The sequence below is a fragment of the Eschscholzia californica genome, unplaced genomic scaffold (assembly GCF_041429995.1).
Source record: "Eschscholzia californica isolate CP2 unplaced genomic scaffold, dmEscCali1.0.p SCAF_2, whole genome shotgun sequence".
NCBI classification, from domain to species: Eukaryota; Viridiplantae; Streptophyta; class Magnoliopsida; order Ranunculales; family Papaveraceae; genus Eschscholzia; species Eschscholzia californica.
This window is the reverse complement of record NW_028238309.1, coordinates 12,647,089-12,668,164: the sequence shown is the minus strand read 5'-3', so window position 1 is coordinate 12,668,164 and position 21,076 is coordinate 12,647,089. Positions and strand designations below refer to the sequence as shown.

At 36.3% G+C, this 21,076-nt stretch overlaps 1 protein-coding gene across 8 annotated transcripts; it reads left to right on the top strand.

Moving 5' to 3' along the window:
* The first annotated feature begins 5,250 nt into the window (after positions 1-5,250).
* Positions 5,251-20,917, top strand: LOC147556300 (P-loop containing nucleoside triphosphate hydrolases superfamily protein). 8 transcript variants are annotated; one of them, XR_015235296.1, is made up of 23 exons: positions 5,451-5,585; positions 7,727-7,891; positions 8,065-8,449; positions 9,029-9,145; positions 9,254-9,336; positions 9,888-10,034; positions 10,137-10,285; positions 10,385-10,515; positions 10,690-10,812; positions 11,065-11,138; positions 11,332-11,883; positions 12,003-12,114; positions 12,249-12,386; positions 12,497-12,826; positions 13,391-13,661; positions 13,781-15,162; positions 15,599-16,001; positions 16,099-17,027; positions 17,145-17,210; positions 17,324-17,445; positions 18,033-18,277; positions 18,897-19,945; positions 20,475-20,917. XR_015235296.1 is itself a non-coding variant. In XM_086664144.1 (23 exons), exons 2-23 carry the CDS (start codon positions 7,755-7,757, stop codon positions 20,510-20,512), a joined length of 6,978 nt encoding a protein of 2,325 aa, XP_086520270.1. In that variant the 5' UTR covers positions 5,451-5,585; positions 7,727-7,754; the 3' UTR covers positions 20,513-20,917. The 8 variants fall into 8 exon arrangements, 4 of the variants coding, with proteins under 4 accessions (XP_086520271.1, XP_086520272.1, XP_086520270.1 ...); XR_015235298.1 differs by having other exon boundaries at positions 17,320-17,445; positions 18,038-18,277; XM_086664144.1 differs by having other exon boundaries at positions 18,038-18,277.
* Positions 20,918-21,076: the final 159 nt, after the last annotated feature.

Here is a 21,076-nt window from a genome sequence, read left to right as displayed (position 1 = left end):
TTTCTTGAAAATCGTGTTTAAAGAAAACTCGTGTACAACTCCCAATGAACTTTGAAAGAAAATTCTAAACTCTCGGAATCACACGAAATTTGGACCAATAATGTTAAATTACTTCCTCACAAACATCCATATCTTCACCACGTTTTAAGGTTAAGTTATAATGCTTATTTAATAAAAACGGTATTCTGAAGAAAACTCGTGTACTATACCTAGGGGTGTACTCGAGTCGAGCCGAGCCGAGTAGTAAGATGTTCAAGCTCGGTTCGTGTATTTGACTGTCGAGCTCGTTCGAGTAATTGTCCACTTGTTCAAGCTCGGTTCGTATAAGTTTGAAAGAGCTCGAGCTCGAACTCGAGCTCGCATTGTTTTAAGCTCGTTTATCAAAATACTTCAAATTAAAACTTTCTAAATCATCAAAATACTTCAATGATCATTTGTCACATACAATAATAATGATTAATGATTCATATTCCGATAATTTTTTAATGGTTGATATTTCATGTACAAGTTTCAATACTAATACGTAATTATGTACTATACTATTATAAGAGTATGTTAAACAAGTTTTTCACGAGTAGCTCGTGATACACTAAAGAATGTTCAAGCTCGGCTCGTTTATGTAAACGAGCTTGATTTTGAGCTCGTGTTAAGCTCAGGGTCGTTAATATTCGAGTCGAGCACGAGCAATAGTCGAGCCGAGCTCGAGCAGCTCGTTAAGAGCTCGGCTCGTGTACACCCCTAACTATACCCCTTACGAACTTTGAAAGAAAATTCCTTACTCTCGGAATCACACGAAATTTGGATCAGTACGGTAAAATTACTTCCCAATATATATCCATAGCTTAGCCATGTTTTAAGGCTAAGTTATAATGCTTTTTCATTGAAACCCCTATTTTGAAGAAAACTCGTGTACGGGTCCCCCTACGAACTTTGAAAGAAAATTCGTAGCTCTCAGAATCACACGAAATTTGGATCAGTACTGTAAAATTACTTCCTCATACACACCCCTAGCTTAGCCATGTTTTGAAGCTAAGTTATAATGTTTTTTTATTGAAAACCTTATGTTGAAGAAAACTCGTGTATTACCCCCTATGAACTTTGAAAGAAAACTTGTAACTCTCAGAATCACACGAAATTTGGGCCAATCTGTAAAATGACTTCCCCATAAACATCCCTATGCCCTTTGAGAGAAAAATTTTAATTCTCGGAATCACATGAAATTTAGACGAGTAATGTAAAATGACTTCCCCGTCAACATCCACAGGTTCGCCTAACTTTAAGGCTAAGTTATAATGCTTATTTCTTGAAAATCGTATTTTGAAGAAAACTCGTGTACTACTCCTTATGAACTTTGAAAGAATATTCTTAACTCTCGGAATCACCCGAAATTTGGACCAGTAATGTAAAATTACTTCCCCATCAACATCCATAGCTTCACCTTGTGTTAAGGCTACGTTATAATGCTTATTTATTAAAATGATATTTTGAAGAAATCTCGTGTACTATATACCCCTGCGAACTTTGAAAGAAAATTCGTAACTCTCTGAATCACATGAAATTTGGATCGGTGTTGTAAAATTATTTCCCCATAAACATCCCTAGCTTAGCCTTGTTTTAAGGCTAAGTTATAATACTTTGTTTTATTGAAAACCTTATTTTGAAGAAAACTCGTGTACTACACCCTATGTACTTTGAAAGAAAATTCGTAACTCTCGGAATCACAAGAAATTTGGACCAATACTGTGAAAGAACTTCCCCATAAACATCTATAGCTTCGCCATGTTTTAAAGCCAAGTTATAGTGCTTATTTATTGAAAACCGTATTTAAAAAAAAAAACTCATGTACCCTATGAAATTTGAAAGAAAATTAGTAACTCTCGGAATCACACGAAATTTAGACCACTAACGTGAAATGACTTCCCCGTCAACATCCATAGGTTCGCCAAGTTTTAAGGCTATGTTATAATGCTTATTTCCCGAAAATCGTATTTTGAAATAAACTCGTGTCCCTATGAACTTTAAAAGAAAATTCTTAACTCTCAGAATCACACGAAATTTGGACATGTAATGTAAAACACTTCCCCATCAACATTCATAGCTTTGTCGTGCCTTAAAGCTAAGTTAGAATGCTTATTTATTGAAAATTGTATTTTGAAGAAAATCGTGTACTATACCCCTACGAACTTTGAAAGAAAATTCGTAACTCTCTCAATCGCATGAAAATTGGATCAGTACTGTAAAATTACTTCCCTATAAACATCCATAGCGGAGGCGTGTTTTAAGGCAAAATTATAATGGTTTTTCATTTAAAACCTTATTTTGAAGAAAACTCGTGTACTACCCCTATGAACTTTCAAAGAAAGCTTGTAACTCTTGGGCTCACACGAAATTTGGACCAATAATGTAAAATGACTTCCCTATAAACATCCATAGCTTGGCCAGGTTTTAAGGCTAAGTTATAATGCTTATTTATTGTAAACCGTATTTAGAAAAAAAAAACTCGTGTACTACCCCCATGCCCTTTAAGAGAGACTTCTTAACTCCCAGATTAACATGAACTGTGGATCGGTACTGTAAAATTATTTCCCTATAAACATCCCTAGCTTAGCCTTGTTATAAGGCTAAGTTATAATACTTTTTTTTATTGAAAACCTTATTTTGAAGAAAACTCGTGTACTACCTCCTATGTACTTTGAAAGAAAATTCGTAACTCTTAGAATCACAAGAAATTTGGACTAATACTGTAATAGGACTTCCCCATAAATATCCATAGCTTCGCCATGTTTTAAGCCTAAGTTATAATGCTTATTTATTGAAAACCGTATTTTTTTAAAAAACTCGTGTACCCTATGAACTTTGAAAGCAAATTAGTAACTCTCGGAATCACACGAAATTTTGACCTGTAACGTGAAATGACTTCCCCGTCAACATCCATAGGTTCGCCAAGTTTTAAGACTAAGTTATGATGCTCATTTCTTGAAAATCGTATTTTGAAATAAACTCGTGTCCCTATGAACTTTAAACAAAATTCTTAACTCTCGGAATCACACGAAATTTGAACCTGTAATGTAAAATTACTTCCCCATCAACATCCATAGCTTCGCAGTGTTTTAAGGCTAAGTTATAACGCTTATTTATTGAAAATTGTATTTTGAAGGAACTCGTGTACTAGATCCCTACGAACTTTTGAAAGAAAATTCGTAACTCTCTCAATCGCACGAAATTCGTTTCAGTACTGTAAAATTACTTCTCTATAAACATTCATAGTTGAGTCATGTTTTAAGGCCAAGTTATAATGCTTTTTCATTGAAACTCTTATTTTGAAGAAAACTCAAGTACTACCCTATGAACTTCCAAGAAACTTTGTAACTCTCAGAGTCACACGAAATTTGGACAAATAATGTAAAATGACTTTCTCGTCAACATCCATAGCTTCGCGAAGTATTAATGCTAAGTTATAATGCTTATTTATTGAAAACCAGGTTTTGAAGAAAACTCGTGTACTATATGAACTTTGAAAGAAAAATCATAACTCTATGAATCACACGAAATTTGGACTAATAATGTAAAATGACTTTCCCATCAGCATCCATAGGTTCGCCATGTTTTAGGGCTAAGTTATAATGCTTATTTAGTGAAAACCGTATTTTGAAGAAAACTCGTGTACTTCCCCTATGAACTTTGAAATAAAATTCGTAATTGTTAGAAGGACACGAAATTTGGACCAGTAATGTAATATGTTTTTCTCATAAGCATTTGTAGGTTCGCCATGTTTTAAGGCTAAGTTATAATGCTTGTTTATTGAAAATCTTATTTTGAGGAAAACTCGTGTACGATCCCCAATGAACTTTGAAAGGAAATTCGTAACTCTTGGAATCATAGAGATATGGACCAGTAATGTAAAATGACTTCCCCATCAACATCCATAGCTTCGCCATGTTTTAGGGCTAAGTTATAATGCTTATTTAGTGAAAACCGTATTTTGAAGAAAACTCGTGTACTTCTTCCCCTATGAACTTTGACATAAAATTCGTAATTCTTAGAAGGACACGAAATTTGGACCAGTAATGTAATATGTTTTTCTCATAAGCATCTGTAGGTTCGCCATGTTTTAAGGCTAAGTTATAATGCTTATTTCTCGAAAATCGTAATTGGAAGAAAAACATATTTAGATTAATAGGACACGAACTTTGAAATAAATTTCGTAACTCTCAGAATCACACGAAATTTAGATCAATACTCTAATGGTGTGTTTGGTTGCAGGATTCCTAAGTAGGATTCCTATCAAAAGTGGGATTTGGTAGGAATCATGAATCCTTGGTCTGTTTGGCTACCAAGAATCCTAGGACTCTTGAATCCCAAGGATTCCTAATTCCAAAATTTGTATTGAACCAAAATCCCACCCTACCCCCTAGGATTTGTTAGGATTTTAGATTAATAAACCTAAATTTCAAACTTAAAATCAACAAAAATTTATTTCCTTTCTACAAAATAATTATTTTTAAAATCATTATTTTTTCAAACATCATTATTTTTTTAAAAAATCATTATTTTTTTCAAAAATCATTATTTTTTTTTAAAAATCATTATTTTTTTCAAAAATCATTATTTTTTTCAAAAATCGTTGTTGTTTTTAAAAATCAATATTTTATTCAAATTTTTTTTTCAAAAATCATTATTTTTTTTCAAAATCTTTTATTTTTCAAAAAATCATTATTTTTGAAAAATAATTATTTTGTAGAAGGAATAACTATTTTTTGAAAAAAATAATGTTTTTTGAAAAAAAATATAATGATTTTTGAAAAAAATAATAATTTTTGAAAAAAATAATAATTTTTGAAAAAAATAATAATTTTTGAAAAAATAACTATTTTTGAAATTTTCTTGAAAAAAATAGGTTTCATGAAATTTCAGTTACCGGAAAAAAATAGGTTTCATGAAATTTCAGTTACCTAGAGACAATATTTAGATAAAATTTTGTTTTTGGGATATTATTCATGAATTTGAAGGCTATTATTTTAATTAGAATCTTATTTTATAAGAATCCAAATATAATAGACAAACAAACCAAAAGATTTTAAATGAAGGAATCAAGAATCCTAGAATTCTTATTGGTTACCAAAAAAACCAAAAGAAATCATTTGGATTCATGAATCCGTAGAATCATGAATCCCAAGGACTCATGAATCCACATGAATCCTGCAACCAAACGCACCATAAAATGACTTCCCGATAAACATCCATAGATTCTCCCTGTTTTTCATTTCCTTTTATATCATCTATACTAACTTATTTCTCTCTCTAATAAAATGGTATTTCTCGTCTGATTTTCTCTCTTTAGTTTTTCCTTGTTATACTTCTACTTCGACAGAACTTGGAGCGACAGAAAAATACAAAAACCCTAATTTTTTCATTTTCCTTCAATGGCGTGAACGCCATATCTTCTTACAATTTTCTTCAATGGCGAAGAAAACACCTACAGGGAGAGAACTATTGGATCGGTGGAGAGGTATTGAAGAAGATGATGACGACGTTTGGTCTGATCCTACGAAGGATCGTCAGATTCTCCAGACAAAGGAAGAATGGTTGTCTATCTACTTCATCTCTCTATTTATTCATTTATTGGAACAATAATACCTAGAAAATTTGAAGTTTGAGATTTTCATTTTAGGGCTTTTAGAGATCACCAGTTTATTGTTGGAAATGCAATGCATTAAGTGAATTGAATGCAAATAAACTAGTTTGTTTTTTTTGCTATGGAGTTTATTATTTGTATAGTGGTCAATATTGTGTTCTTAATGAAATGCATTAGTAAAATAGGGTTTAGTGTTACATCCCTAAAGCAGGGTTTAGTGTTAACAGTGTTATAATGCAATTGTCTCATGATTTATCCGATAGTTTAACGGTTGAGTACTTCTGATTACTTCCACCACATGTTCTCTCTTCTTTCTCGCTCTACCTGTTGATTGGTGGCTTCACAATTCTCTTATTTACTGGGAAAATTTGAAATTAGGTCTTCCATTTTAGGGTGTTTCCGAAATCATCAATTTAAGTTGAATGTAGCTTATCTAAATCAACTAAATTTTAGATAAGCTACTAGGTTTCCTAAATGATATAAGGTTTGTCTACAGAGCTTATTTTGTTACGTTCCTTTGATCATTTCAGTGTTTAAGTCGTAGCTTTTCTCGAATAGGCTACTATGTTTCTCAGACTTCTAGGTGAAATTTTTTTGTTGTCAAAAAGGATGGGAGTGTATATAGGCCAGGGGTGGCCATGACCATCCCTGACCTACCTGCTCTCCAACTCGGTAAGAAGTAAATTTTGGCACCCACCCTCACTCGAATAGAACTGCCCAACTAAGCCTTCCATAGCCCAACTAAGCCTTTGACTTTTCCAATCTCCTGAAAACTAAACCCAGATAACCCCAATCCTACAAGCCTTAGAACAAACAATGTCCTTTTGTGCATTAAACAAATAAAACTGGTATGAATGAACCTTTTCCTTTGTGCTACCTGTTTTGTTTTCAGATTTTTGTAATGTTTAGTAGCATTATTTTTGTTAAAAACTCTGATCACCCCATACTTCTCCCCCATCTCGTAGTCTGATATAGCGCGACTACATCAGGTGGAGAACACCGGGGTATACATTGTTATAATCTAAATAGAGTTTTCACAATATTGTCTAATAAGTCCTCCCAATTATGTTAAAATTACTCCGCCATCCCTCATGATTTATGATAAAATTGTTGCGTGTCCCTTATGTTTTAATCTGGATCGCCAATCATCAATGGATGGTACATACTAGAACAAATAAAAGGTGATGAAGCAATTTTATCATAATTCCGCAATGGTGGCGGAACACTTTAATAACAACCGGAAGAACTTATTACGAATATGCTATTCAGCTTCCGACGAGGCAATACACCAACCATCTTCAAACGCACCACGTCAGACGCCATGATTCGGTCGGAGTAGCATCAGGATGATTACTATTTTCAAATGTTTATATTTTTGGTAATAAGTTTTACTTTTTATGACTCGGAGTTTCTCGCTTCCCTCAAACAAAAATCCACATCACGCCCCTGGTCGTCAATTTTGTGTCTTGATGGGGAGGATGCACACAATCATGTCTAAACATCTACTGGATTTAGTCTCATCTGATTGTGTATCTGTTTTATGATTTATTTGTCAATCCATTGTTGAGATGAAAAGGTCCTATTCGCTGCTTTTATCTGAAAGTTCGTTTTTTGTTTCTACAACTTGTTTATCAATTTTGTTCCCAAATCAATTTGTAATTGTTCTTATGTTAATTTTGTAACCGAGTTCAAATATCAAAATTATGGCCTAGGTTTCATAGAAGACGCATTCATTTATTTCTTAACTAGCGATTCCAGTTTTTATATAATAAAGTCACTTTTTGCCGCTTTAGAATACTGAGAAGCCAAACGTGGCCAGGAATCAGATAATCTTTAGCTAAAATTCTCGAAAACTTCCAGAAGAACCCTTAGGTCATTCAGGAAATGCAGACGAGTGCTGTGGGTGATATTGACTTCCCATGGTCTAGGAGATGTGTCATTTAGCTGCTAGCTAACAGTTTCACAGGGGCCTTCATGTTTTGCAATGTCTTCTCTCATTTACTTGTATGACTAGGATTCTTATATTCAATTTTCTGCTTATTAAAATGCCAAAAATAAAGTTCTTGCCTGCTTATGTATTTCATGTAAAAGTGAAAAGATTGTATACCGTTGACACAACATGGACAAAGACAATTCTTATGCCTCTGATCCGACGGTGTTTGGGGAAAGTTACAGACTGTGGGGCTATGGCATGACCTGGACCACTCCAATATTAGTATACCAATTGGTCATCCATGAGATAACTGGCATTAACAGGTCATTTCAGTATTACTTGTTGGACTTTGTAATTAACTATGCATACATGTGTGTTCATAAAGTTTCACACAATCATTAATGCTTTTCATGTTCGGATATTTTGTTTTTAGAAGGAAACTCGGTATAATAAACTAACCTGTAGGCTACTTGTTCTGACTTCTCTCTTGATCCAGGTTTGCAGACACCTTCATGTTTTTGATTAATTTGCCAAAGGATACCCATATTTGGTGCAGCTCATGGGATTTGATGAGTCCTCTTCTGGAAACTTTTTACAATTATTACAAGGATAAGCGTGATGATTCTCCTGTTAAGCTTTTGTGGAAAAGAATATCCCAGGAAATGCGTCTGTGCAAACAGTGCATTACTCAGCACCATCAAGCTCAAGAGATGTATTCTACGGAGTACGAGTCTAGTATTATTGGCCCTCTTATTAAAGTATTACGAAGTCTTGATGAGGAAAGAGTGACTGAGCACCTTAAGGAGATAAATTCAAAAATAGCTCAAGGGGACACTGATTCTGAGCTTCACAATTCCGAAGTTGTTAGTGTCATGTTTGAGGTATGGACTCTTCTAAGATGCAAATTAGGGCAAATGTGATGTAAACACTTAGGCAGATGCTAGTGTAGAGGAGTGCATTTCTAAGCAATATACTTGTTCCGCAACTAGAACTAACAAAAGAACCATACCAAATTTGAAATAACTGAGTCAACTTACATAGTTACATGAACTATGAACGATCTTTTTAGACCTGAAAACAAGAAACAATAATTGAAACTAGGCTATTTAGGCTACTCCAGAGTAAGATCTATTGATAGAGAGGACATTCCTTTCTTCTATCTACATTCAAATTACTAAATCCAATTGGGAAAGGAGACTTAATGCAACGGGGCCACTGATAATCTATGAAAGTTGAACAAGTAAACGAATAAAAAAAATAAAAGAAGTTTCAAAAAGAAAAAGAAAGAAGTAAACCTAAATAAAATCAGCTAATATTAGCCCTGCGTGTCTGAGCTTGGTCTATGGCCTGCACTTGAGCTGCTTTGTTCACATCAGACTCACAGTTCTGTTTGCAAGTGGTTCTTTCCGGTGGCTTTAGTGTTCCTTTTAAAAATATGAGGATTTTTTTTTCTATTTCAGGTGTTAAAGTATCCTGTTCTGTTAGATGATCAATTGTTGGTTTCCGAGTTTCAAATATTTATTGAAGCGGTCGACAATTCTCACGAACTGGCGTTGGCTGGACACCAAAAATATCCGGTAACCATGTTCAAGCATTGGGTATTTTTGGAGCTTTTGATAGCTCAGGGATGTACTTTTTATTAGCTTTCGATCTTGCTGACTTTCAGTACCACTCTCTCCCATCAGGGTGTATATGCATTACTCTTCCTTAAAAGTAGAAGTGCTCGTTTTATTGGTCTGCGCCTGGCCGGACATATTGGAAAATTGAGGTACTGCTTATGTGAATCTTTCATCGTTAACAGCAATTTCTTGTTTCACATTATTGATGCTGCAGTGCAATTAACTATATTGGACTGATACATTACTTGGAAAATTTGGTTCGTAATTACACTGGTATAATGGCTAAAATTGCATTTTACGTATTTATTGTATTGCAATTGTCAATTATGTGCAAAAAGTCATGGATATAATTAGCTTTTTCTCGGCTATTTTGTACTACACTACTACTTGATTGTAAATCACAGTGTCCAGGAAAGGTCACAGATGCAATTTCCTTCGCTGAAACTTAAAATGAAGTGGCTCATTTGGTACCACTTGCAGTATTTGTTCAAGCTCACTGCTGTTTTTCATACTTGTCGGGTCTTCTGCAGTCCGGTGTTGGTTACTGATAGGCCAATGCCTGTATCTGTGTCTATTTACAAGTTGTGCTGTCAAGTTTGTTAACCCTATTTCTCTTGATAGCCTCTTTACTATTTTCTGTGATCGGTCTTTGATCAAATCTCGTTTCTTTTTCTTTTATTTTTGTATGTCATTGATGTAGGAGAGCAGCAGACTTAGAACCATTGCAGCCACTGATTAAGAAATGCATTGGCTATTTAGAGACAGAAGTTCTACCATCAACATCGGAGACTTCAAGGCCTAGACTTCAACTCGAGCGGATAACTGTATGGCTTGGAATCAAAGCATTGTAGGGAAATAGTCGTCTTAAAACTCAACCTACATTTTATTTTATTTTCAGGTTCTCCATGTTTTCACTGCTTATGTCACGCCCGTTATCTTTATCTTGAAGGCTTGGGTTCTTAGAGCCTCCAGCATTTGAAGAAGGGATATTGGAGAGATACCCAATTCTTCTCAGTATCGTACTCAACCATGTTAGTGACGATTCACTTGAGTTCACTTATGCAGTTAATTGCCTGAGGATGATGTTTGAGATGCTTGGTAGGTTCTATGTAGTGTTTGTTAAAGAAAGATGTTTCGGTTTGGCTAACAGAATTTTCCTCTTATTTTCTGTTTAATTGTTTACCACTGTGCTTCCAGGATGCAAGCTATGGTTGAGGACCGCACTTTCGCCAAGTGTGATGCGCAACACTCTACTTGGACAATGTTTTCATACTCGTAACGAGAAAAGCCATAAAGAAATTTTTGATCTTTTTCAGCCATTTTTGCGGGTATGAGTATGAAATCATCCTGGGGGTTTATTGTGTAGTTCCATCACACAATTCTGTTCCGTGCATTCTCTTCCTCGTTTCTGAATGTCTTAATTTTATGTCTAGATCTATGTATTTTTCATAAACTGCAAAACATTTATGAAATGCTGAATTATACATGACTTGTTCGTGTAGTCTCTTGAAGCTTTGCAAGATGGGGAGCATGAAAAACAGCGCAGGCACTTCCTTTATTTTCTGCTCCATCAAGTAAATATGAGTAGTAACTTCAGTGTTCTAATGAGGAAAAAGGCTTGTCAGGTTAGCTCATCTCTTAGTCAGTAGATACTTGTGCATACTTTCATTATAGTTTGCATACTTTCAAAATAGTTTGCATACTTTCATTATAGTTTGCATAATAAATATAGAGAAATATTGCGGTGTATACCGAGGGTAACAGTTAACAGGCAAATGATATATAAATATTTGTTCAATTGTTTCATTACTTATGCTATTAATTGTCATCCTTTGGCTTGTTTTACTTGCTGTTAATTCCAAGATTGTTTTTGTCAGATAGCTCTTCGTATCATACAACGAGGTTATAAGATGGATCCTCCTTGTCCGCCTTTTGAGTGCTCACATATGTGGTATGCTGAATTACTTCTATATACCTTCTTGACAACAACCTATGAGCCTCCTCCAACTACATAGGATAGTTTGCACTACTCATCATATCTCTACAACTTCATTTGGGACCTTCAAAATTTCTATTCATAATTTCATTGCCTCATTGGTAGATGATATAAATAGCTTATGTTCCACGGATTTCTTATTTCACAGGGGTCCTTCTTTAATATGTTTTCTGAAAGATTCATCCCTTCATAGTTCGCTGCGTCAGCCCGCCTTTGATCTTATCCATACTATAATAGTTTCTGATGCTGCTGCCTTGATAAGCTCTATGTTGCATTATGATTTCAATGATGATGATGAAGAAAGGATACTATTTTCTCACGATGTTGAAGAGAAGGATACCAGTTGTTGGGGTGACTTTACTGCCCAGAGTAAGCTTACTTCTCGGGAATGTAGAGATTGGATGTGCATTCCAATGTTATGGTTTGATGTTTTGGTTGAAATTCAGCCCTCTGCCCTTCCGTTGTCATTCTCGAAGGCCGTAGTCTGGGCTTTATCTCGATTTTCTCTGGTAGAGCCTGAAAGCGGCACGGAAATAGCTCTCTCAGTGAGAGAGTGGCTACAGAACTATGCTGGAAAGATATCAGCATCTTTCGGGTGGGAGGTTCCAACTGGCTCTGATGATGGAGCAGATGGAAAGGAGTCAAAAAATTCGATTAGTGTATCAAAGATGGGTCTCCCTTTAGTAAAAATATTTAAGAGGTTTGCACTACTATCTTGGTTTTCCTCATAATTTCTTAGTTCATCTGGTACTTTCTTACAGTTTAATAAGTTTTGTAGCTTCTGTTGGATGGGTTTTCACTTACTGGGAAAATTTTCAGGTGTGCTGCTCATTATGTTGTTCAAATGGAACAAGGCGAACTCTGGAAACAATGGACATGGGAGCCAAGTATGTCTGAGAGTTTGATTCTTTTGCTGCTAGATCCGAATGATGTAAGGATAATATACAAATTTTTTTATAATTAGTTTCTAGAAATTGTTATTTAACTTTCACTGTGGAACACTGGAACATGCTTGTTCTGGCATTAGTTTGTTTTATATCATATAATGCTTTCTGTTTGGTGTAGAATGTGAGGCAAGTTGACAGACTTATCCTTGAACACGTTTCAAATACACGAGGCCTTGCTCCTGGACTGCAGTTTCTTTGCTCCACTGGCACGTCTCTATATGCAATGTATTTAGGTTTGGTACACGCGCTCAAATTGGTAATTCCTGCAACTCTTACATCCAAAACCAATAATCTCATATTAGTTACTTAGTATACGCGAATTGGAGTTGAAATTCATTAACACAACTTCTATATTGTATTTTCCAGGTTCAACTGGAGAATACTTTATCTAATTTTCATTGCTTGCATCATTTCTTGTTTGTTCTACGCAAGCTTATGAAAGAAACAACCCCATCTTCTGAAAAGAAACCAGGCAATCCCATTGATAATACAACTACGTCAACATTCTCATCACAAGGGGGATTTTTGCGGCAGCCTGTTTTTAATGCTTCACCAGTTAATACTCTTGGTACATCAATTGTTGTGGACTTAGAATCTTGGGAGAGTTTCAGTAGCTTACTATCGGAAAATTTATGGCCTCCTATAAAGAAGTGCCTGAAAGCAGGGAAGAAGTACATTGATGATAAAACCTCCCTGGTACGGTCTTCTAGAGAAACCTTTTCGTATCATTGTCATTGTCGTCCATATTCTGTTTCTCTGAAAACAACATCTAGCCATACTTTTGCTGGCTTCGCTCAGTTTAATTGTTTCTTGTGACTGCTGAGTGGGGTAAGAAATATAGGTATATGTTTATTCTTTTGCCCTCCTAATGGAAACTCTTAGACTGAAAATTGCTGGAGAGCTTTTCAATTGGTTTCCACCTTTCCTTCTTTGGCGGGCTAGGCCAATAAAAGTCTGTTGAAGCTTACCTTCTGATTTAGAGGGAGCACTTATGCTCCTTAAAGTGAATGTGGATAGAAGTTTCCAGACTACCGGATAAAGTTTTGCTCATAGTAGTCTAATTCAATACGCCAGTGACTGGAAGTTCCAGAATAGGAATTTAGTGGCATGACACTCATAAATAGCAGGGCATTGATTGGTGCTCTTTAGTATTTCAGCTCAGGCAGATATCCTGTCCCTTTTCGGTCTTCCGTTTTCTAATCCTATGAGCCTATGAGGCATTCGTCCCGCTACTTAAGTTTATGGACTTTTTTTTTTCAGATGGCGTGTTTACGTTTACTCGAGCTCCTTCCTATTGTTTTTGAGAGGACGAATCCATTTCTTCCTAGGGTCTCAGGAACTAAGACCATTGGATGTGTTTCTGTTGACATAAATTGGCTTCATGATTTGGTCGATTGGGGAAAATCATCACTTGCAGTGATAAGCAGATATTGGAAGCAGTCTCTCATTTCATTGCTACATTTTCTTGAAGGTTCACTTGATGGTGATTCTGCAAAGATTATTCGCTCAGCTGAAGCACTCATTTTAGTTGGTGACTTCTTATTTTCCTTACTAATCTTCAATGATGTTTTTTTGCTTATGTACAGTTTATATTTTTTTACATTTCTGTTTTCCAACTTTAGTTGCCACGGCATGAATTTTTTGTTGCAGATAACTTTGAAATGGATGAACTAAAGAACCAAGTCTCACACCTTTCTCTTTCGTTATCTTGTACCACTTCTTTTCCTCTTGGGGCCAAATCCTTGAAAACAGAAGACTCTTTATTGAAAAGTTCACTAAAGGAAAACTGTGCTTTAGATAAAGAGTGTGGATCCCATGAGGATGTAGATGTGGAGGTCGTGGGTTCACTGCGCCGAGACAAAATTAAGTCTAAGGATAAAGTTATTATTCTTTCCGACGATGAATCAGAGACAAAGATCTCTCGTGATGCAACTGTTTCACCACCAGATTACTCTATAATGGATGGGAAGACTTCAGCTTTTACTGCTGATAAAAGCACTTTTCGTCACAACCTTGGAGGGAAACCAGGTTCTACAGGTATTTCGAGACATTTACAAGAAAATTTTCATTTGAAAGATGTTGCGAAGAATACTGGGCTTGCTGCACAAAAGCATGGAGCTAGTTCTTTCAGATTAAAAAATGCACCTGCATCAATAGCTCAATCAAAAGGTACGGATGAAATGAAAAAGGATATATGTTCCAAAAGTTTGAACGAGGCTTGTCCGATGGGGGCAGTTATCGATTCAGGAAAGAGGAATTTGGTCGTAAAGGATGTAGTACGTGATACCAATGATCCATGGGAGAAGGCCCTTAAATCTGGAGCGATGAGGTCTTCTGGTACTAAGGCAACCGAAACTAGGCCTAAGACAACCGTTACCAGGCCCAAGGAAACCGAGATTAGGCCTAAGGAAACTGAAAAAAGGCCCACCGTTTTAAGAAGTCTAATATTTGACGACGATGATGATCCATGGGAGAAAGCTGTTAAAGCAGCTAGCCGCCCCCAATCATTATTAACGAAGTCAAGCGCTTCCGTGCCTAAACGGCAAGTCATTCAACTCAATATGTCAATCGAAAATAAATCTTGTTATTCCCGTAAAATGGATGCTGTTAAAAGATTGAAGCCTGCAAGACTGGATGACTGGTATAGGCGTATTTTAGAGATAGATTACTTTTCCACAGTTGGTCTATCATCTGGAGAGGAAGACGAGAGTGCAGCTATAACGAAGCTGAAGGAGGTCCCTGTGCGTTTTGAATCACCTGAACATTATGTGGAAATTTTCCGACCATTGGTTTTGGAGGAGTTCAAAGCTCAATTACGTACTTCCTTCACCGAGTCATCTTCATCAGATGAGATATACTCTGATTGCCTATCGGTTCTATCAGTTGATAGGGTCGATGATTTTCATCTTGTCCGCTGTGTCCCCGGAGAAGGTGATTATACTGAATCTAGAGGTTTTTCAGAAAATGACCTGGTTTTGCTAACTAAACAGCCGCTGCGGAAATCTGCTCATGATCTTCATATGGTTGGAAAGGTAAGTGAATTAGTTCTTTCGAGAAGTAGCTACTCAGTCGCATATGGCGATTCTTTGGTGCATTTTCTTTTGCTATATATCTCTGCCCACTTTTATGTCTCTCTTTTAGTTAATGAACTACTCCAGAGCAATTAGTTATTAATTAGCCAATTTTCCTTAAACCGATGAAACAGCCTTGTCATTTCGCGATGATAATAGATAAAATGAATGGGATGGCTGACCTCATCTAATATAACTGTTAATTTTCATTTGAAGCTGGACTGTAAAAGTAATTGTCTAACCTGGAGGTACGTATGCTTTTAGCTACTTGGCCTAGCTGATTGAATTAATCAGACTATGGCATCACTCTCCTATCGAGATTGTCGAAAGCGTCTGATTACATGGCATTTGGCTTTGGTATTTTATCTTGCTGATCTCATGCTTCCTGTTGTATCAGGTGGATAGACGCGAGAAGGACAACAAAAGAAGGTCAAGTATATTAGTTATTCGGTTGCATCTCCTTAACGGCTCTGTACGTTTTAATAAAGCAAAAAAGCTTCTAACTGAACGAAGCAAATGGTATGTAAGTAGGATTATGAGTATTACTTCTCAAGTTCGAGAGTTCCAGGCTTTGTCATCCTTAAGAGACGTACCTGTACTTCCAGTAGTTTTGGACCCAACTGCTCATTCTCATGGTTATAATGAATCTCGCAAACTTGGATTGAGTAAACTATCAGATTCCCTACAAGGAGTGCTCAAGTCATCATTTAATGACAGTCAGCTTCGAGCTATAAGTGTTGCCGTTGGAAGTCGTGAACCAAGGAGAGAATTTGAACTGTCTCTTATTCAGGGGCCCCCAGGTTTTCTTACTCACCCAAATCTTAATTCTCGTGTTTTTCATGGAGAAGTTAAACAATCTGTGGTACCAAAATTTTTACTCATTGATTTAATGTGCAGGTACAGGGAAAACTAGAACAATTCTTGCTATTGTTAGCGGGTTGCTTGCTTTACCCTCCCAGCGAAGGACTGCTGCATCGACAGATAGTTATTTGAGACCAAGCAATAATATGGGCACCAGTCTTAGAACGAAGATCAGCCAGTCTGCGGCCATTTCAAGGGCTTGGCAGGATGCAGCTGTGGCTAGACAGTTAAATGAAGGAGAAGAGAATCCTAAGTCAATGGAAAATTATGGAAGAGGAAGGGTACTAATCTGTGCTCAATCAAATGCCGCCGTGGATGAGCTAGTAGCAAGAATATCTAATGAAGGTCTTTATGGAAATGATGGGAAGACATACAAACCCTATATGGTGAGAGTTGGAAATCCAAAAACCGTCCATCCATGTTCAGTACCCTTCTTTATAGATACACTGGTTGATCAACGCTTGGCAGAAGAGAAGATGAACGAAGGTGATTTGAAGAATGACGCAAATGAGGATTCTTCAATGGCAATGCGTTCTAATCTCGAAAAGTTAGTAGATCGCATTAGGTATTATGAAACAAAGCGTGCTAACTTACGGGATGGGACTTTGGATACAAAGAGTTTGGCAGAAGCTGGGGGCCCGAAAGAGGACGAGGATGATGTGCAAGAAATGTCAGATGCAGTAGTTGGGGCCAAGCTAAATAAACTGTATGAACAAAAGAGAGAACTTTGTAGAGATCTTTCTGCTGCTCAATCTCGTGAAAGAAAAACTTCTGAAGAAACTAGGGCTCTCAAAAATAACATACGGAAGTCTATACTTAGGGAAGCAAAGATAGTTGTGACTACTCTAAGCGGTTGTGGTGGAGATTTATATGGTGTCTGCTCTGAATCTATATCAAACTATAAGTATGGAAGTTCCTCGGAACATACTTTGTTTGATGCTGTTGTGATTGATGAATCTGCTCAAGTATATCGCTTCTCCTCTCTCCTCGTTTTACTGTTGCTCTACTTGTGTTTACATCCAAGTAACCGACTACCTTTTTTCCTTCTGACATTTTTGTTTTTATTGTTCTCACCATTTTAGGCTCTGGAACCAGCTACTCTGATTCCGCTTCAGCTTCTTAAATCAAGTGGAACTAAGTGTATTATGGTAAGATTATGAATCAAACAGCTGGAATGTTTGAAGGACCACTCTGAAGCTTATATAACTTAAAAGTCAACATTCTAAAGCGTATGTTTTTTAACTTTTCTGTTTAAAGGTAGGCGATCCAAAGCAACTTCCTGCAACAGTTCTCTCTCAAGTTGCGAGCAAATATCTTTATGAATGCAGCATGTTTGAGCGTTTGCAAAGGGCTGGTCACCCTGTCATTATGCTTACTAAACAGGTGAGGGGTCATTTTGGAAAATCTTAAGGTAGCTCTGATTCTTGTAATGTGTGATCAATTTCATATATGCTGCATTTCTTGTTCACCAAAGAATGAGCTACAAATTGCTTGATCCTCAACAAACTGGTCCGAAAAGGTACCAATGTTGATGTGCATAACTGTGTTCATTATTCAATGAAGACATGAATCAGCCTTTAAGTAAATAGTGGTACATAAACTTTAATATGCTGCAGGCATTAGAGACTTGATAGTTCTTCAGAAACCTGTCACGATCGTGTGGTGATATGGCTGAATAGGACAAATGGTAAAGGATTGAATGATTGAACTCTTAAACCAGTGGGTTGACCACTGTTGTTGTAAAATATGAAGTTGTAAATGGCAGTTATGCCTTAGCTTCTGAGCATGTTCCCATTCTTTTAATCTTACTAGAATGCCATGGCACATTTGCTTCAGAATCTCAGATCTACGCTCTATTTTGTTGATTGATATATTTGTTTATTCTGTCTCAAATTTACCCTCTATTTTGTAGGCAGTCACTTATGTGAAGTTACTCCAAATAAACAGAAATGGTTTTTATTGTTTTGCAGTATAGGATGCACCCTGAGATATGCCAGTTTCCTTCCTTGCATTTTTACGATAGCAAATTACTAAACGGGGATCAAATGGCAAGTAAATTAGCACCATTTCACGAGGAAAAGTATCTGGGACCCTATGTATTTTTTGATGTCACTGAGGGTCAAGAATGTCAAGGGAGGAATTCTAATTCACTTTCCCTGTGCAACGAATACGAGGCTGATGCTGCTGTTGAAGTACTTAGGTTTTTCCAAAAGAGGTATACCCAAGTACCTAATTGTTTTCTTTGAAGTGGTGCGGGATGTATACTTTTACACAGTGCCCAATTGTCACATTTCCAACATGAAGATGATCCCAAGAGGACTTTTCCGAGGATTAGCAGTTTAGCACATCACAACTTACATCATCTACGAAAAAGTTGATAATTTGAAACATTTATGGCAATGTGACGTTAGTCACTCGTGGTGAACAACTCACTCTACATTTAGATTTCACCATTGGTAAGAATAAAATTTAGAGTGACATTCTCTTATGAGAATAAAATTTGCATGCTAATGAATGGCCCGGCACTCAATGCTGGTCGAAGCATATGGTTGCCTGTTTGGTTAATCTATTAATGAGAATAGTAATTTACTATTCTTAACAATAGGACCCAGAGATTTCTTGGTTCATCATGCTATTGCTCTAGGTTTACATAATGATACAACTACATTGATTTTACTTAAAGGTGCTTTAGACGAGAGTCCTGCACAGTCCTGCACAGTCCTACACTCCTACCATTTGTTATCGTAAATGTGAATCCTCATTTCTATGGAAAATCAAATAATTAGTAATTTTCATCAGAAGGTAGTTAAGTAATGGTGTTCATTTTTCTAAAGGTACCCGACAGAGTTTGTTGGTGGGCGTATAGGCATTATCTCTCCTTACAAGAGTCAAGTTTCATTGTTGCGTTCAAGATTTTCAAATGCATTTGGATCCAGTGCCGCGGCTGATATGGAATTCAACACTGTAGATGGTTTTCAAGGTCGAGAGGTAGATATATTGATACTTTCTACAGTGAGAGCTTCCGATCAAAATTCTTCGGCGCATGGGTTTAACACAAGTGGAATTGGATTTGTTGCTGATGTAAGACGAATGAATGTTGCACTTACAAGGGCCAAGCTTTCCTTATGGATATTTGGTAATGCATTTACGTTGAGAAGAAACCAAAATTGGGCAGCTCTAGTTAACAATGCTCAAAAAAGAAATTTGATCATTTCAATAGCCAAGCCGTATGGGTCAATGTTTAAGCAGCCACGTATTTCAGATCCCAATAGAAAACCACGCATATCATCTGATTTTCATCCAAAACATCCGAAGCTACATGAAGTAGTCAAAGATGCGACAAGAAAAGCTCATGAAATTAAGGGGGGTGGTAAAGAAGCAAACGAAAGGGCTGGAGAAAATGTAGGCAATGTTTCCGAAAGACATAATAGTAGAAGTCGAGTTGAAGAGAAAAGGAAACTAGATAATGTAGGAAATACTTCGCACACTGGAAAAAGAAAATCCATATCTGATAATCAAGCAAATCCAGCTCATCAGCAAGAATTAGATTCTGGTAATAAAACTTTGAAGACCAAAAATCCCGAGAAACCAAAGGCATCTTCTGAGCATGAGATTATTCAAAAAAAGTCAGGCGTTTCACTTCCCTCGACAGAAATTAAGAGACATGAGAAAGAGGTAAATGATGAAGGTAGGGATTCAGACAATACACCAAAAGATTTAATTGCGAAAAGGAAGCAACAACGTGATGCTGTTGAAGCTTTATTACCTTCAGCTCTCATATCTTCGAAAAAAAATGAAACTAGAGTGAAATCTGGATCAGTAAAAAGGCCTCCTCCCACAGGAACTGCAAGAGGAGACATTAGACCATCTAAATCAAAGAAAGGTAAGCTTCTTTCTCATATTATCTGTGTCTTTATGCCTCGTTTTCTGGGGTGTCAATGATTACTGTTTACTCACCATGCAAATTGAGCCAGATATGTTTTTCTTGTTGTGGGGATGGTTATTACTTTCATAGGTGGTCTAATGTCAAGCTTAAACATTGCTTTCATGATTAGTTTAAAGATCTTTCACATTCTAAAGTGATTTGCTCTTGCGCAGAACTGAAATAAGAATCTATCAGAGAGAATGGGATTATCCCTATTCTATTTCTACTTATACGACAACCAGAACCCAGCTAAAGTAGGAAGTTCCATACCATCACACTTCTAATTAATACTTCCATATATCTGTAGAAGTGCAGATGAGTCGATATAACAATCTCGATTTTCTGTTCTTTAAGGCTTTCATTTTTCTGAAGCTCAATTTCTTTGAAATTCATTTTTCCAGAATTCCAATTTTTTATATTTCTCTTTTTCTCGTTACTTTCTTTCTTTTCTTTATCACCCATTTAATGTAGTTCTATCTTATTACAGGCGCATCAACGTCCTCAATACATCATGAGAGAGGCTAACCATACAAGTTCGTCCCAAAAGGTAGTTCTTCAATTTGAATCCACTTGGAAAAACAATGGAAGTCTCTGTGAAGGATCTTATTTAAAATACAAAAGAAGGCTAGCCATGATTTTGAATTCCCAAGATCGGTGATAACCATTAGGTAACTTACAGAAGGTTTAGTATTTTGGTCAATCGAGTAAACAATTAAACCTCAACACCTCAACTTACAGAAATGGTAACGAGCCTTTTCGGCAGTTTTGCTTAATTTTTGTGCAATATTTTGGTTTACCTCGGCCTTTGGTTGAGTTTGTTGCTTAATCTGTAAAAGCTTAAGCTGAGGTATTCCTATAGTCCATTTGTACATACCATCTCATGTAAATTTTCTCCTGCTCCTTTTATAAAATATATGATTTCTTTCTCTAGAGCTCATCTTATTGTAGATTATGTGTATATGAAATTTAATCTGCAGCTTTCCTTGCCACTCTGAAGTTTCCAAGCATATGGATGACATACCTCGATGTTCATCATATTTCGGTTGATCCTTAGTTTTTTAGGTATGTTTATAATCGTTGCGTAAATAT